Raw genomic sequence first — 16,145 nt, forward strand, 5'->3', positions numbered from 1 at the left:
GAGAGAAAATACATATATATATACATAAATGAAATAAAATAAAATGGGACATTAAATAAGGAAAACAAGGTAAATAAACACAGAGGCAACGAAAAGAGCAAATGTCACAATATATAAATAGATTGTGGTGCATTTAATTGCATATTCATTTATTTATTTGAGATCGTAGAAGATTTGGTCCTCCATATACCAGCCCTGGCCTCAAGCTAGGGCTGCACAATTAATTGAAATATAATAAAAAATGCAATATGGCTGGTAGTACATAGTTTAAATCACATGAAGCTACATTTTTTTGAAAAAGGTAAATGTGTGACAAAACAGCTGTACTGTACTGTGGTGCTGCTGAGACGTCCTGGACTACAAATCTTGTTTTTCAGATGTAAGTTTACATGTTTGTTTGGTACAAACCCCAACAAATGTCATGTCATCATGATTTTAATAGCTTTTTTTCAATTAAAATGATTTTTTAAAACACAATTTCACCATAGGATTTTTTGACCATAACCATGCAGCCGTACTTAAAGCGTGAAAACTTTTTTTTACACACGGTCAGACAACACAGACACACTCTCTAAGGTGAGCACTTTTATTTAGTACAGTTACAACATGCAGATATCTATCAAGTGAATCAAAGAATCAAATGAAAATCATGCACACATTAAAAAAAAAAATCAATACAAACAGGAGAATCAAATGATAATCACTATGAAACACACCTACTTACATAAGTAAGATGAATTTATCATAAATATTACACTGTGGAGATGATCATCAGGGTGTTCAGGGAGGGTGAAGAGGAGGTCAGCACTACACATCATGGAAAGTAATACAGTGGCGAGGACACATTGCCCGGATATTATGTGGGCGTTTGCTTTACATTCCTGGTATATTAACATCTTACCCTAGTGCAAATAGCATTGAAACACAGCACATCGTAGGTAAAGGTAAAACAAACACTAAAGGAACCTTTGACAGGAAACCTCAACCGTAACTTATCTGGTGAAATATATTGATTTCCAAAGAAATGATAAAGATGTGTGGGTATGGATCGAAATAAGAACAACAAACATTTGTAACTGCTCAGCGTCATTTAATCGTCGTCAGAGGAGTCTCGCTCGATGCTGTAAGCCATGAAGAAAGCGTCGGGGCGGGAGGGGACGAGGGGATGACCCGGTCTCACAATCTCAAAGCCCAGGAAACTGAACGTACGCAGCAGGGATGCTGAAGGGGGGCAGGACGAAAACACATGTAAATCTCTTGAAACTTAAATACTGAGCTGGATATAAAACACAACTGAGGCAAAACGTTCTATAACTAATTCATGTCTTGAAGTATTGTAAATACTGGGGGTCTAAATACACAAAATAATGCATGTAATGCGAGTATGTAAATGTATAAAGGTTTAGAGAACAGCTTGTATTGAGTCCCAATCATTATGTCACACGATAAAGAAGGACAACAATAAACAATAAACCATTAAATAATCCAGTTTTAAAAAATTAAGCATTAACAATTTAAGAAACAAGAAAAGTCTCACCTCTATCGTCACGGTTCTTGTGGAAACAGATGAACACGTGATCAACCTGCAGCTGCTCTTCTGCAAATTCCAGCAGAAGGGCAAAACTAAAGAAACAGAGCAGACATAAAGTGTTAATGTTTTATAGGAGAGGTGTTAATGAATTTCAGAAGCAAATAATTATTCATGACGGTCCAAGTACAACTTTGTCAGCCATACCAGTGTGTGAAACAAGATTTCAACAACATTACCTAAAGTTTTATGGACTGTATTTTAGTACAGACATGTTTTATTTTGATACGACAGCTAATCTATGGTACAAATGAATACATTTATATTCATTCATGTGTTTTATTTGCAACAAATCAACAATTTAGCTTTGTTTTCATCATCAAAAGTAGTCAAACTGCGAACAAAACGTTTCTTTGATTAATCACTGACAACATGTTGTGCCCACTGACCTGTCTTTGCTGCCCTCGGGCAAAGTTCCAGGAGGGATTTCAACATAGAGGTTCCTTCCTTTCAGCGCCGCCCTCCAGACGCAGTGCTTGCCTTCAGAGCGCCGGGGCTCAAAGAGCAAGAACCGCACTCTGCTGTTGGCAGGGGGAGGCTCCTCAAGAACCAGCAACTGTGTATCCTGAGAACAGCGAGGAAATGTGTGACCCACGAGAAACACATCCACAAACGACACCAAGAATAAAGTTACAGGTACAAGCGGCAGTTAAGATCTTGAAAACGGATTGATTATTGAAAAGGAACAATTTGAATTTAGAGCTGTCCAAGACAAGTTTTGAAATTTTGAGCCAGATCACGTGACAAAAACTGCAAATGTGCCAAATGTGAGAAATTAATAATAAAAAGCATGAAGGTTAGTGCCACAGACATATCGAAGTGTGTGTGACTTTAAGCTGGTGAAGCGCACATGAGTCTGACACATGCTAATCTTTATCAAAGATGTTTTGATCAGCGGTTTTACACTGTGACCAGCAGAATGTGCTGATCTGTCACTCTGATCAAGATTACATTGGGCACCTTACAGTTTTGCAGCAGAACAACATCATCATCGGCTTGACTCAAGTCAGAGAGCGATATGATTCAGAACTGCTGAATTGCAGTCGCTCCCCATCGATAAGTTTGTCTTTCTGCAATGTTAGCCTAAGGTAGGTCTACCCTGCAAAAACACACTCCTACTAAGAGAAGTCAGTTTACTATATAACACATATAAAAAGTGGCTTAACTTACAGAATAGAATAGCTTAGCTGAAAGATTGCGATCCCGCTGGTCATTCCCTCGCCCACCTGGGATCTTCAGGGGTGGGAGAGGGGCATCAGGAGCACCACAGAGGCCCCGGACACGGGTTACTGCAACAGCGGGAGCACCTCCTGGGACTGGAGATACTGGAGGGCGACACAAACATACACACAGATGGAGCCATCATAAGTGGGGTATTCACTGGAGGTTCTGCTTCCAATCTCTGAATATAAACAGCAGGCTTGGCGTACATTACACTACTGGGTAACTCATCACTGAGATTACAGTAAAACAGTTGCTAAGGTTGAGTGAAGAAAATACGAGGCACAGATCAATCGGTAACTTTTCTCACCTCAGGCAGATGTCTGCACGAGGTGTTGACAGATAAACATTTGACTTGTGGGCATTAACAGACAGGAAGTCTGAGTGGTTTACCAAATCACTGACAACACATAAAAAATGTCACAATTTTGTGTGTCAACTCTCAGTAAAATATTCACTAAACCCCCCCGAAACAAACTGTTCCCATTTCAGAAAGGCGTCATGATTCTCATCGCTGTCCAAAAATGAATTGTTCATATCTGAAGAGAGACACTGAACTTCCTAAAAACAGATCTATAGCATGCCTTGGTTTCTGCGAGATAGCATTAAGCTTGTCACATGATTCTTAGAGGCAGTCTGCCAGAGGAGCAGTCTGTTTGTCTAACCACTCGCCCTACTTTGGTCCTGCACTAGCCACTCTGCTCCTGTTTACAACAGACCCAGACAAAAACCAGTTCAACCAGTTTGAGATCGGCCGTTTCAATGGAGACGCCAGTCAACGTTCTCTATAGAATTAGCTTGGCTCGCTTGTGCGGCTGCATACATTTGCACTGTTGAGAGTAAGCCTGTTTGGGAACGCAACCCATAAACAGCAACGCTGCACATGCACTCAGACGTGCACAGATGCTCTTACGCAAATGCCACTGATGTGCTAAATGTGGAACAGATGTGTGAAAACAAAATGAGAACCATTGTCACTCCCATAACTCTGGGTAAGCATGTCAATATACAACCTATTGCTTGATCTTGCAAGGCGTTTGAGATCGTTAGCTTACACAGGTCCTCTCCAAATCCAATTAAAAGATTATGTTAAACAGCAAAAACCATCACCACCTTTTCTACACAAGGCTTTCAATCAACTTATCAATTCAGCTAAAAGCATTCTTTGAAATCCACGTGAGCAATGCACATTCACGTCCTCGTCACATGGACGAATGGTCTCTTGAGCCTCTGCTACCATTGTCATGTATTCATTTCACGTAAAAGGACAACTTATCTCTAGGAGGGTGTCATAACGTGAGTATTATTAAAGAGGTCATATTATTCTAATTTTCAGGCTCATACTTTTATTTGGGGGTCCTAGCAGAAAAGGTTTACATACTTTAATTAAAAAAAAAAGACACTATTTGTCTCATATGGTGCATTACTGCAGCACCCCTTTACACACTGCGTCTTGAACGCTCCGTTTTAGCTAAGAAGTGAGACATCTCACCATTGTTCGATCTCTGATGAGAGTTGCACATGCGCATTACTCCATGGACAGGACGTAGCCAATCAGGGGCAGAGTAGGGCGGGTCATGGCGAGCAAGGTAGCGTGATCCGAAATAATGCGGCTACAGCTGCTAACCATGGCTGTGGTACAGCCGTATATATATATTTTTAATCATATATACATTAACATGTATATTTATATAACGCCTGTTACATAGTGATGCACAAAAGTTACGTAAGGTTCGACTCCAAATCAGGTGTTTCAGGCAGTGCAGCAGTGTTTAATGTGCGAGAGCGTAACTTGCTACATAACAAAATAAAGGCAAGGCAAAAACCCTACAAGAAAAATACGACCTCTTTAAGTGTCCGTGCTTCAGATTGTGTAACATGCTGTTATACCAGCATCATCTCAAAAACAGAGAACAGGATCAGCAGCTGTGAGGGAATCGGTCCAAAGGGGCACTTGCTGATGTCTAATAAAGCTGAAAACAACTCAATGAAACTCTCCGTCCACAATCTTCAACAATCATCATCACTTGAGCGTTTAATAAAAGCATCCATCATGTTACCGTGAGCAGAAAAGTCTCACAATAATAATGCATCTATAGAACAAACAACAGCTCCTGTACAATATGTCATCATTGGACTCAACAGTGCCCATGCCACCCCCCCTTCGCAGTGCAGTGGAAATTTCCTATGAGTGCTTCACAACAGTGTAACGTTAGAGCGAGGCAAACAGCCTCGACCAGAAATCATGTCAGAGCACGACCGAGGTAAAATCAGCCCCAGGCTAATCGCGTACAAGTTAAAAAATTATGACCGTATTTCCAGGCATCTGTTCACATTTCCAGCCAATTCCCACATTTAACTGGAAGTGGACCAACAAAACAGGAATCCGTTTGGCTGGTGAATGCCCCCGCAATGGTTAATGTAACACTGAGTAAGATTACCGCACGTCACAGAGGTTATTTAAATGGTGATCTATCTCGAATGATTGCCCCATTGTAATTACACCAAATTGGATCAGTCCCTTTTTCGACAAGTTGCAGGATGTCAAGGTTAGCTAGGATCTGAGCCCGAGGGCGAAATGGGGGAAAAAAACAAGCCGTGAAGCCACAATTGTCAATTCAGTCTCTCTTTCAACGATGTTTGGTTAGCAACGAGCTAAGTGTACATAATGTTAATACATATTTTAACGTGCTGTGTATTCCCACAGGAGCTGAGTAATTCAAATGTGAAATACGACCAAAATATTGTCGTGTTATTGCCACCGATTGTTTTCACTGCGACGCCGAGAATATGAAAACATCGGTGATATAACCGCTAGCTAAAGCAGCTAGCTGTGCGACTACGGTGACATTCATATTAACACCGAAATAATAATTTAACCAAATAAAAATTCAGTCTCAACATTTTTACAGTGAGTACGTTAAAATAAACAAGAAGCTAAATCATTTTTATAAACGGCAAAGTCGACGCTTGTTACGCTAGCTAGCGCCATAGCTTTCAGCTAACGTGTTTCTATTGCGTTTCACATATTAGCTTGCGCGTTAGCTTAGCTTGCTAACTGGAGCACAGATAAACAGCGACGTTGAGATTTTTGTCCATTTGCTGAACGCCGATGATAAGTAAACGTCTTACAACTGAGATGTACACTTCTGTATTTCAGGGTGATTTATTTACAGCGCTTATTGAAAAGGTATTGATCCAAACGCGCCTCATAATGTGTTTTTTGGAAGCGTCAAATGAAATAAACAGCGCTGTTATGTAAACAAGAAAACACGGGTGAACAGCGCTCCAGGACATACACCGTACCTAGGCCGCGGTTTTTAAACGTAGCCTTAGCTCGCTAAATTAGCTTAATAACAATTCACAACGACGACAACGACATACCTTTCACTTTCAGGTTTATTACTGGATTGCTCAATAACAGGCATCTCGGATAAGTTTCTCTCTTTTTCTCTCACAAAACAATGACTATTCAAAATCGTCTGTAGGTTAGATTTAACCATCCGGCCAGCGTCAACACCAGCAGCTCGCTCTGTCCTCTCCTCTCCGCTACTGCTGAGCTAACAGAGCAGGCAGGCTGCGGTGTTTGTCGGGGGCGGGGCCTGTTCACCGTGACGTAGCGCCGTGAAGTCATGACGCAGTTAATGAGGCAGTTTTTTAATAAACCTGCCAGTGCTGGTGTTTTATTATTACACTGTTATTACTGATGCGTTTATGTGTACAGTAACAGGTGTTTACAGGTGTAGCTGGTGTGTGTGTCGAGCTAAATGTAACTACTTTGCATGCCGTTACAGTAGGTGGTGTGATTTATAACACTGCAGGAGTTTAAAAGCTCATCGTGTTTTTGTTTTTTTAACGTAAAATCTTAATTTGTAAAATTAAAGGAGTAGCAAAATATGCAAATACTCAAGTGAAGTGAAGTACATGAGTAAATGTACTTTAGGTTTAAATGTGAAGCCTTGTTTTATTCTTTAATAAGCAAGATTAATTGTTAACAGTGATGTAAAAAGGACCCAAAGGTCGTACTTGAGTAAAAGTAAAGATATTGTGTTCAAATATTAATTTAAAAAATCAAAGTGAAAGTCACCCATGTGACTAATACTTGAGTAAAATACTTAAAGCGTCTAATATTTAATTAAGTTAAGTATCAAAAGTACCGGTAAAAGTCAATTATAGATATATTTGTATCATGTATATGCTGTATACTGAGGGTCAACCAATTATGGCATCTGATATTCAGCATTTTTCTGATAAACAGAATCAGTGTTTTGTTTTCGTTGTTGTCTTTGGCTCTGATGCAGCATGTAATCTGCAAAGTAACTAGTGACTAAAGTTATTCAATACATGTAGTGGATTGAAAGTATAAAGTAGCGTAGAGTAGAGTACACGTTCCTGAAAATTGCACTTAAGTACAGTACTTGAGTAAATGTACTTAGTTACATCCCATCACTAATAGTATCTTAGTCAAAGTGTCATTATTTTATCCCATCTGGCATCTCATCTTTCTTATCAGTGAACCAGAGGCTAAGAGGCTGGCAACACTCGTCCGCCTGCCTGTAAGTATGTCCATCATTTTCCTTTTTTCAACAGCTGTCATCTGTGCCTGTCAGTCAAGGAGCAAAGCAGCCCTGTGCAGGGTGTGTATAACTCTGCCCTGTCGCCAGCAGAGCAGAAATCACCATCAACACAACATTAACATTCACTTCAGCAGGGAGACACAATTCAAGGTGTCACATCAGGTACGTTTCTATTTTGTCTGTTGTGGGTTTCATATAAAACTGAACTGAGCTTCTGTAAATCAAATATCCTTTTCAAATAGCTGCAGGTGCCTATTTTAAGCTGACTAGTCTTCGACATACAGTCGGCTACAGTCTGAAAGACTGTGCACATGGCAGCACGGACACAAATAGTCTGCAAAAGTTAATCTATGCATGACGAAAACACACTTTTCTTTATCTTAGCTTCATTCAGATTCAACTTTAAACCGACAGGACTTCAGGAGCCGGAGTCGAAACCTCTGAAAACATCACAAGTAAGAAACTCGTCCTCCCTAAACAACCGATCGAGTGCACACTGTGGCAGCTAGTACATGCCTCTGACTTGTTTGTGTGTCTGTAGTGTCTTATGACAGGATCCTGTCTATCGAAAACTTGAGCGATGTTCCAAATCCATGGAAGGGATTCACTATGAACCGCTGCATAGTGCTGACGCTGGTCGTACTGCTTGTGAGCTCGAGTGTACATGAAGTGCATGGTGAGTGCTGCACTCATGTCACATTACATACAGCGGGAACACACACCTGAGATTAGAACGATGAGTAACAATGACAAATATGCTGTTTATCTAATGTTGGTTAAAAGTTTTAGATTAATTAATATTGTGCGTCTGCTTGTGGCTCCAGAGGAAGCTGCATCTAATCTGATAAATTGCCTCCAGTGATGTCACTCAGCGGCTAAGTTGCATTGTGGGTAATGTAGGCACCATGTTATACTCCTGTAACACCGTCAGACTCATTATGGAGAGTTTAAAATTAAAACATTTAAATTGATATGTCAGAATCAGAGATATCGATGTTTTTATTCCCAGGTATTCTTCTTCCTTTTCAAAACATGGTGCCTACATTACCCACAATGCAACTATCAGGCAATTTAACAGATTTTACAGTGGCAGTCAAACTCCCCAAGACCTCTAAACACACTTTAATGTGTAAAATTGGTGCGGTTAGCCTTTAAAGTCTGTCTCATCTGTGTCATCTAAGTCAATGGGGCTTCAGTGTCTTTTATGTTATCTTGTTTTTTAGAAGCTATTGATTATTTTGTTGAGGAGACAGGCATCAGGTCTTTCGTTGGGAGCCTGCAGGATGGATCAATATATCAGGTATTGTCTATGTAACACTTGATTTCGAACAGGTTTTTGTGGAGGTAATAATGGTGGGATAATTTTATTTCAGCTCATTTGCAGGATGTAAATGGGATCGGTTGCAGCCCTGCAGCTGAACCAGTTAGCGCTATGCTAATAATGTGTTTCCAAATCCCTTTTCTCATCAATCTCATGGAGATTTGGAGAAAGGGTTGTAGGAATCTGGAACTAAAGAGACCGCATTTGAATTTGAAAATGCTCACGTATAACCAGCTCAGCACAGGGATGAGCACTAACACCAGGGTCCACCCTCATTTATTTCTTACTGAAGTCAACCTGTCCACTGCCCACTTTTTATGGAGGGGAAGGGAGGGATGGAAGCTGGATGATCAATGGGGTCCAGAGCTACAACAGACATTGGCGCTGGCGGGGTTAATGATAGTTATTGTTTCCAGGTGGCCAAAAGCTCTAGCAGTGCCCCTGATTACAGATTAAGATGTATAAATGCTATCTAATGTGTTAAAAGAACCGTCACCATCGGTCACTATTTATTATGATTACTTCAATCAATTTTGTGTAAATGTTTTTACAGTCTTGAAGCCATCAGGGTGCTTTCTGTGGTAGTGACAGTGAAGCAGCTCCAGGATGTCTCTAGATGGCATCATCACCACAATTTGTCTCTCTGCGCTACAGTTAAACAGCAGATTTGAAACGAACGCAAATCGAAATATTTTTAATATAATCACTGTACTTAAGGGTGGATTTTCCTCCAAGTAATCAAACTTATACCCTACCCTACCCCTAATCCTTGAAGTGACTGTATCATATACAGATATTTGTGGTTGTATGTGTATTTGAACCTGACTGCGTGTTGCTCTCTGCCTGCAGATTTCCATATGGGACAGTTTCATGTGGTGGTGGGGATCCGAAGAGGTCGGAGCGATAAGAAGAAGAAAAAAGCCAATGGGCACCAAAGTGGTCCTGAAACCCAAAACCAAAGAGTGATTTGTACACAGCTGTTTGAAGAAAAGTGAAGAGTCCTCTACTGTCACAACAACAGGTTTCTGAATAAAGAAACAGTCTTCCATGTACTTTGCATTTAATAATAAACAGATACAGAATGTTACATTTAATCCAATTTGTATTGTACAATGTTTATTTTGTCTGGCAGGACAAAGGGCAATCTTTATCGCATTTTAAATCACTAAAAACAAAACCTTTACATGCAGAGAAAGATCATTTCCCATTTCATTTGAAAAAGATTTTATCTTGGATTACAAGTTATTATGGTTTCAACAAACTTGATCATCCACTGCAAATAAAACACGCTATATGTGAAAGTATGTAAACTACGGAGACCTCCGTCAGTTAACATGTGCATCTAGTACCATTAACACAGTGTGAATAAATAAATGACATAAGTACACTCTCACAGCTTCAGCGGCATCCACACTCCTTCGCCACCACATTTTCAAAAGGCCTGACTTGAGTCACATCTTCATTGAAGTCCACCACCTCCAGGGCTTCGTAGGCCACAGGCACGCAGCACGGTGCCCGCTCGTCCACACTCTTACTCGCCGCCTTCTCACTCTCAATGTGGGAGTTGAGCAGGACGGCGTGGTTGGTGGGATTAGACAGTGGGACAGCACACGAGCCATGGCAGTTGTCAATGTTGGCGGTGTTTGGAGCCAAAAGATGCCTTTCAAGGGACACAGTGAGGCTCCGCAGCCCACATATGTTGCGGCCCCCTGGGCTGCTGGGGCCGGCTCTGGTTGTTCGCAGTCCTCTCTTCAACTCGTACGTACGGGCCACTGTCTGAAGGGCCTTCAGCAGGAGAAATGCACGGTACTGGCTCTCTCCTGTTCTATGCAGAGGAGGAAACAGAAATATCAATTAACTAGAACGACCGCTTGGTGGTAATGTGCCTCCGCTTTAAAGTAGGTAAGGCTCCCAAGAAGCTACAATATGCTACAAGGTCACTGCGAGCTCACAATATTTAAGGCTGCAGTGACTTTTGACCTCCAAAATCAAATCAGTTCACCCTCGAGTCCGAGTGTGGGTTCGTGCTAAATTTGACAAAGATCCCTCAACTCATTCTTGAAATATTGACCTCGACCTTTGACCTCCAAAATGAGTCCAAGTGGATCTATGTACCAAATTTGAAGAAACTCCCTTACGGCATTCTTGAGATGTCACATTCAAACGTGAGGTTGCAATGACCTTTGACCTTGGATCACCAAGAAATCACCAAGAAATTTGTGCCAAATATAACAAAATTTCCTCACGGCGTTCTTGAGCTTTCACGTTTACAAGATGTGAGGTTCCAGTGACCTTTGACCCCCAAAATTAAATCAGCTCGTCCAAGTGTTGGTTTGTGCCAAATTTGATGAGAATCCCTTCAGGTGTTCTTGAGATATCAGTTCACGAGACAGGGGATTGCTGTGACCTTTGACTTTTGACCTCCACAATTGAATCAGGTCATCCTTGAGTCAGAGTGGACGTTTGTGCAAAGTTTGAATAAAAAACCCCTAAAAGCGTTCTTGAGATATCGCGTTCACAAGAATGGCACGGACATACAGACGCCAGCAAAAGTGGTAATACAGTTTTTTTGTCAGATGTGCTAATGCAAATACTACAGTAGTCTACCTCTTATATGCAGGGGTCACTTCTGTAGTTGCCATGGGTTTTAATTTAAACCAACCTTAACATTCACGGACAAATAGTATGAAATAATGATAGTAACATCCACTATTATATGCTTTTTTATATAAATAATACATCTAAAAAATCAATGTGTGGAACATGACAGGGCTGTGAGGATGCATGTGTCTAAAACGTTGGGAACATTTGCTTTAGGAGACTGTTTTTTGTAGGCCACACATCACCTGTTGCCGGTTCCTCCTTGGGAAACGCACTGAGTCCTCTGAGCCTCCCCAGCCTCTCCGTGGCTCGGTGACCAACATCCTCCTCCCTTATTACCTCCATTATCTGCATCGCAGTCTGCTCCAACCTCTGCCCGAGCTCCTCCGCCAGTGCAGCAGACAGGGCCAGCTCTCTACGATGCACCTGAAACGTGGAGCAACAGGTCGAGAAGGAGAAAATGGTGAGGGCCGAGGAGTTGATCAGTCCTGCCAGCAGGGTTTCGCTGGAGGATACGCCCAGTGTGAGGGGAGGCATGGACTGTAAGGAGGTCAGCTGGAGCGGAGGGGACTCAGGGTGGTTCTGAGGTGTGACATCACCCAGGAACCGCCTCAGCTCACAGAGGAAGGAGGAGGTCTGCGAAGAACCCGAACCATGCGTGTGTCTGAGGAATAGAGTAAAAGGGTGTTACTGAGCACCGCTCTGACAGTAGTCTGGTAATATTTAAACAGGGAACATGAGAGCTGAGACTACCCTGTATCGGTTCCTCTTCCCCCTGAGAAAAGCAGAAGTGGTATCAAGTTGATGTTACTTCCTGATTTTCCACCAGTAAGGACGTCTCTTAACCTTTGTTCTGCAAAGACAGGAAATGTGTCACATGCTTTCGACGTGAACAAGACATGATATCTTACTCATGTCATCTCTTACTCATATCAGGGGATTTCGTGTCGGCAGAAATCCTCCAGTTCTGGTGAACGTTGTCCTCTGATGCTTTTCCCGTCAGCATCATGTACTGTGTTTCCCCTGAAATGCACACAGACTAGAGAAGACAGCGACAGGAAGACCACAGAAACGGTTTAAATACTCCAGGACAGTTTCAATTCATGCATTACTCACAGCAGACCTTCCTGTACCTGTGTGTTAGGCTGCAGCGACTGACTAGTAAACACCACGTCCAGGTTTCCTCCGCTGGGGGGACTTTTAAACGCCAAGAGCAGCACAGGGTTCAGCCCGAGCAAAGGTGACTGCGGGAGGTCAAAGGTCAACATTAGGGCTCCTCTCTCATCTTCCTCTGACAGGTGCGCTGATGGAGAAAACAATGCATGCCGTGAGATAAACAAAAACAAGATTTAAACAAAAATGATGGCAGTCAGAGTACCGTACCTGCAGCTGGATGCAAAGCCTGCAACCCGTTTCTGCTCGCTTCCTTAGTGAGCTCAAACAGGACTGAGCCCGACGGATCATCAGTTGCTGTGCAGATTCCAAACAGGGTCAAACTGCGGTTTGTGAGTTGCCCGACGTTCCCCGCAGCTTCACGCAACGCTGCGAATATGTCATCCACAAAGCATGGCGCATGATGAGGCACGGGATTTTTAATTTCCGAGCCATCTCCGGTCTCCGTGGAGCTCGTTGCATGGTGATCTCCTTTGATTCAATTAGAAAAAACGTCAAATTACATTACACGGCTAGAAGCAGGAACTGCATGCAAACAATCCAATTTTTGCACAAATCACATGAATCACTTCCTTGGGTCCTGACCTGTCATCTCGGGGTCGTGGGCCGGGATCAGTGGCTGTCCGTGTGAGACGTGCAGGGCCACGCAGAGCCTGGTCCAGCAGAGCATCAACGCTCCACAGTAGAAGACACCCACACCTAACATGCTGCACTGTCTGTCTGTCTGTCTGTCTGTCTGTGTGGTCAGACGTTTCACAATCTCTTGTTATGAGTGGGTCAAGCTCATGAGGATGGGAGTTATATCCTCCCACCTTCCATTCTCACTAACAAGGGAACACACTGCCAAACTAGGAAAGAAATGCCAAAAGCGGAAAATCATTTGTCCTTGATCTAGACTGCTTGATATGTTTACTGCCTAGAAAGGTGCTTTTTTTCACCTCCAGAAGGCCGTTTTGGACACACACAGATCGTCCCTTGCTGTAGATTAATGGAGACGAGCTCAGATATTAAAGGGAGGTTTCAAGATTATCGTAGCTTATCATTCCAGTTAGATATAGAAGACAAGGTCAGGTTTCTTCGCTGAAATTCAAACAACTAAGCTGCGCAGGGAGGAAGAATCAGTGAAAAGAAAAGTCAAAGCATAATAAATTGCATGTCGATGACAAAACACACACAGTCTAAGTTCTGATTTAAATCTGTTTACACTCTGTCTGTTCCCTTGTGCTGCTGTGTCAATTGACTTTCTCCCACACTGGATCAATAAGGGTACATCTTATCTTATCTGTTTTGTCTGACGACGAAGCTCGCAGCAAAAAGGACATTAGAGCATCTTCTGTAAGGTGTTTTTTAGGAATAGTTCAACATTTCGGGAAATATACTTATTTGCTTTCTTGCTGAGAGTTTAATGAGAAGATCTCTCATGTTTGTGCACTGCGGATGAGCCAGGAGATGCTTAGCACACCTTAGCTTAGCTTAGCATGAAGGGTGGAGGTGAGGGGGGGGTGACATGCTGCAAATAGCTGCAGGTCACTAAACTAAATCAACTTGTGGCTTGATTTGGCGGGCACAGGTCGGACTATTTTTTTGTCTTCCTGTCACTGTGGGGATGACCACGTTTTTTACACCTCAGTATTTTGTGCAGTTAAGTGAACAAGAAAAAACATGATAATTATGAGCTTTGGAGGTGATGTAAGCTGATTTTGTTACCTTTGGACTGAGCCAGGCTAGCTGTATCCAGCTGATTCGCTCATATTTAAGGGACACCTATTGTGTTTTTTGTTTGTGAAGTTAAAAAGTCCGCAACAACAGAAGCTCCTCTCTCCCACAGAAAACGCTGCTCCGAAAACGCCTCGTCAGTAGTCCCGCCTCTAATTCAGTGACTTTGTGACATCACACTACATCACTGTGTCAAACATTTGCATCATGTATGTGTAGGGGCTAGTTTCTGGACAGAAAAATCTATTTAGCACAGCTGCTTTGTTGTTGTTAGCGGCGCTGGCTCAGGCGTGTGTGAGCTGGCCAATCAGAGCAGACTTGATACTCACGAGGAGAGGCCTTAAAGAGACAGGAGCTAAAAAACAGCATTTCAGACAGACCGGAAGAAGAGAGGTGAACAGTAAGAGAAAACGGACGTGTTTTTGAGCATTAAAGCATGTAAACCTGTCCTAGGAGTTACAAGGAGTTAGTTATATGTCTCCTTTAACGGACAGATAATAAGGTGGCATCGATCTCCTCTCCTCATTTACTTGTACTTATTATCACTCATTCACTTATTTGTTTCCAGTGTCTGGATGAAACAATATCCTTCAGAGCAGATATGCTATGAATGTGTACAATATATCTGTATCTCATTTATGCCAGAAGGGAGGCAACAGTGTACAGTAACAAGTAACAGATCACATGAAGGGATCTGATTCCTTTCAAAGAGCCGTCCCTCCCGTCACTGCTCGCACAGCTGCAGGCTTGTTTTGCACACAGTCAAGGTCTCAGAGCGGTTTAGCAGCCATGTTTCCCAAGAGAAAAGGCCAAGGCTCATCCTTGTACACAACAAATCCTCGGGAATGACAAGAAGTGATCTAACGCAGTGTTTCTAGGAAATTCCCTTTGCAGGTACCACATCATCTCCCTTACTTACAGACAGCAACGTGAGGTTGTTTCTGTGTGTTCATGCTGTGGGGATCAGGCCTCATGTCCAACACTATTTTAATCTGTAGTAATCTGGAGTTAGTCTATATATTTATCCAGTCAGAGGTGGAAAGAATCTCTATTTAACAGTGTAGATACTGCGGCCTCCATGTTGGACTATTTAGACCGCTTCAATGTTGATGAAACTATTGTGGAGATTTTCACATGTGAAGCTTCACCTCACAGGCTCGATGCTGAGAGAATACAGGCATTTTGTTATGGAGCAAAAGCAACAGAGAAAAGCAAAACACGTTTACAAAGTAAAGGAGAAGCAGCAGAAAAGAATACACAAAAATAAAGGGATAGAATGAATAAATAACAATATAAAATATGAAGTAATGTGTGTGAAATAAATATATAAAGAAATAAATAACAAATGAGAAAATAAACAAAAACTGCTTTCTTTATTTTATTTAAATGTATTTTTCTCTTTATTTCCACCGTTTTTAAGTTTAATTCTTTATTTATCAAAATGTTTTTATTCCTCCTGATATTTCAAGTTACTTTCTTAATCTTTGACAGAGTTATCCTTTTTTCATTGCACTCCTGTGACTCCATATTTTGGCACAAAAACAAGTATGCACTTCTCCGTGCTATGATACTGGAAGCTCTGGCTATTTGTGAGAAAGAACAACTCCTTATAAAACAATTTCTCGAATGTTCACATCAATTTAGTTTGAAATAGATCGGTGCTTTTCTAAAAATCTATTCTAATAAGAATTTTGCTTTAAGAAAAACATGACCAGTATATTGTGTTACTTATAAATAGAATTAAAGTGAAAATAAATTATTCCACTTTTTGCTCAGAACCCCTCATACACACGTTATAATGAATGAATGAAAAATCTGATTGCTGATAAAATTAATTAATTTAAAAAATATACTTTGTCTCTGATGTAACATGTAATCTGTAATTTAATAACTAAAGATATCAAATAAATGTAGTGGCATAAAAAGTACAATATTTAGCTCCAAAATG

The 16,145-nt window shown here is 41.5% G+C and overlaps 2 protein-coding genes and 1 long non-coding RNA gene across 3 annotated transcripts; 1 reads left to right on the forward strand and 2 right to left on the reverse strand.

Annotated features, from left to right (window-relative positions):
• Positions 1 to 572: 572 nt before the first annotated feature.
• Positions 573 to 6,373, reverse strand: oaz1a (ornithine decarboxylase antizyme 1a). The gene is given in 6 exon segments (XM_084355253.1): positions 573 to 1,221; positions 1,538 to 1,623; positions 1,978 to 2,153; positions 2,759 to 2,845; positions 2,847 to 2,913; positions 6,194 to 6,373. Coding segments are annotated over 6 exon segments (666 nt in total). The 5' UTR covers positions 6,313 to 6,373; the 3' UTR covers positions 573 to 1,090.
• Positions 5,059 to 9,801, forward strand: LOC311258715. The gene is made up of 6 exons (XR_014622769.1): positions 5,059 to 5,073; positions 7,400 to 7,548; positions 7,771 to 7,841; positions 7,928 to 8,062; positions 8,610 to 8,686; positions 9,557 to 9,801. It is a non-coding gene; the product is annotated as an uncharacterized lncRNA (long non-coding RNA).
• amh (anti-Mullerian hormone) lies at positions 9,751 to 13,210 on the reverse strand. Its single transcript, XM_084355252.1, has 7 exons — positions 13,067 to 13,210; positions 12,692 to 12,952; positions 12,442 to 12,611; positions 12,236 to 12,347; positions 12,062 to 12,161; positions 11,554 to 11,972; positions 9,751 to 10,527 (listed from the first exon to the last, which is right to left on the reverse strand). The coding sequence occupies exons 1-7, from the start codon at positions 13,185 to 13,187 to the stop codon at positions 10,106 to 10,108; spliced, it is 1,605 nt and encodes a 534-aa protein (XP_084211378.1). The 5' UTR covers positions 13,188 to 13,210; the 3' UTR covers positions 9,751 to 10,105.
• Positions 13,211 to 16,145: the final 2,935 nt, after the last annotated feature.

This window comes from Pagrus pagrus, assembly GCF_965226575.1.
Source record: "Pagrus pagrus genome assembly, chromosome: 6".
Lineage (NCBI taxonomy): Eukaryota > Metazoa > Chordata > Actinopteri > Spariformes > Sparidae > Pagrus > Pagrus pagrus.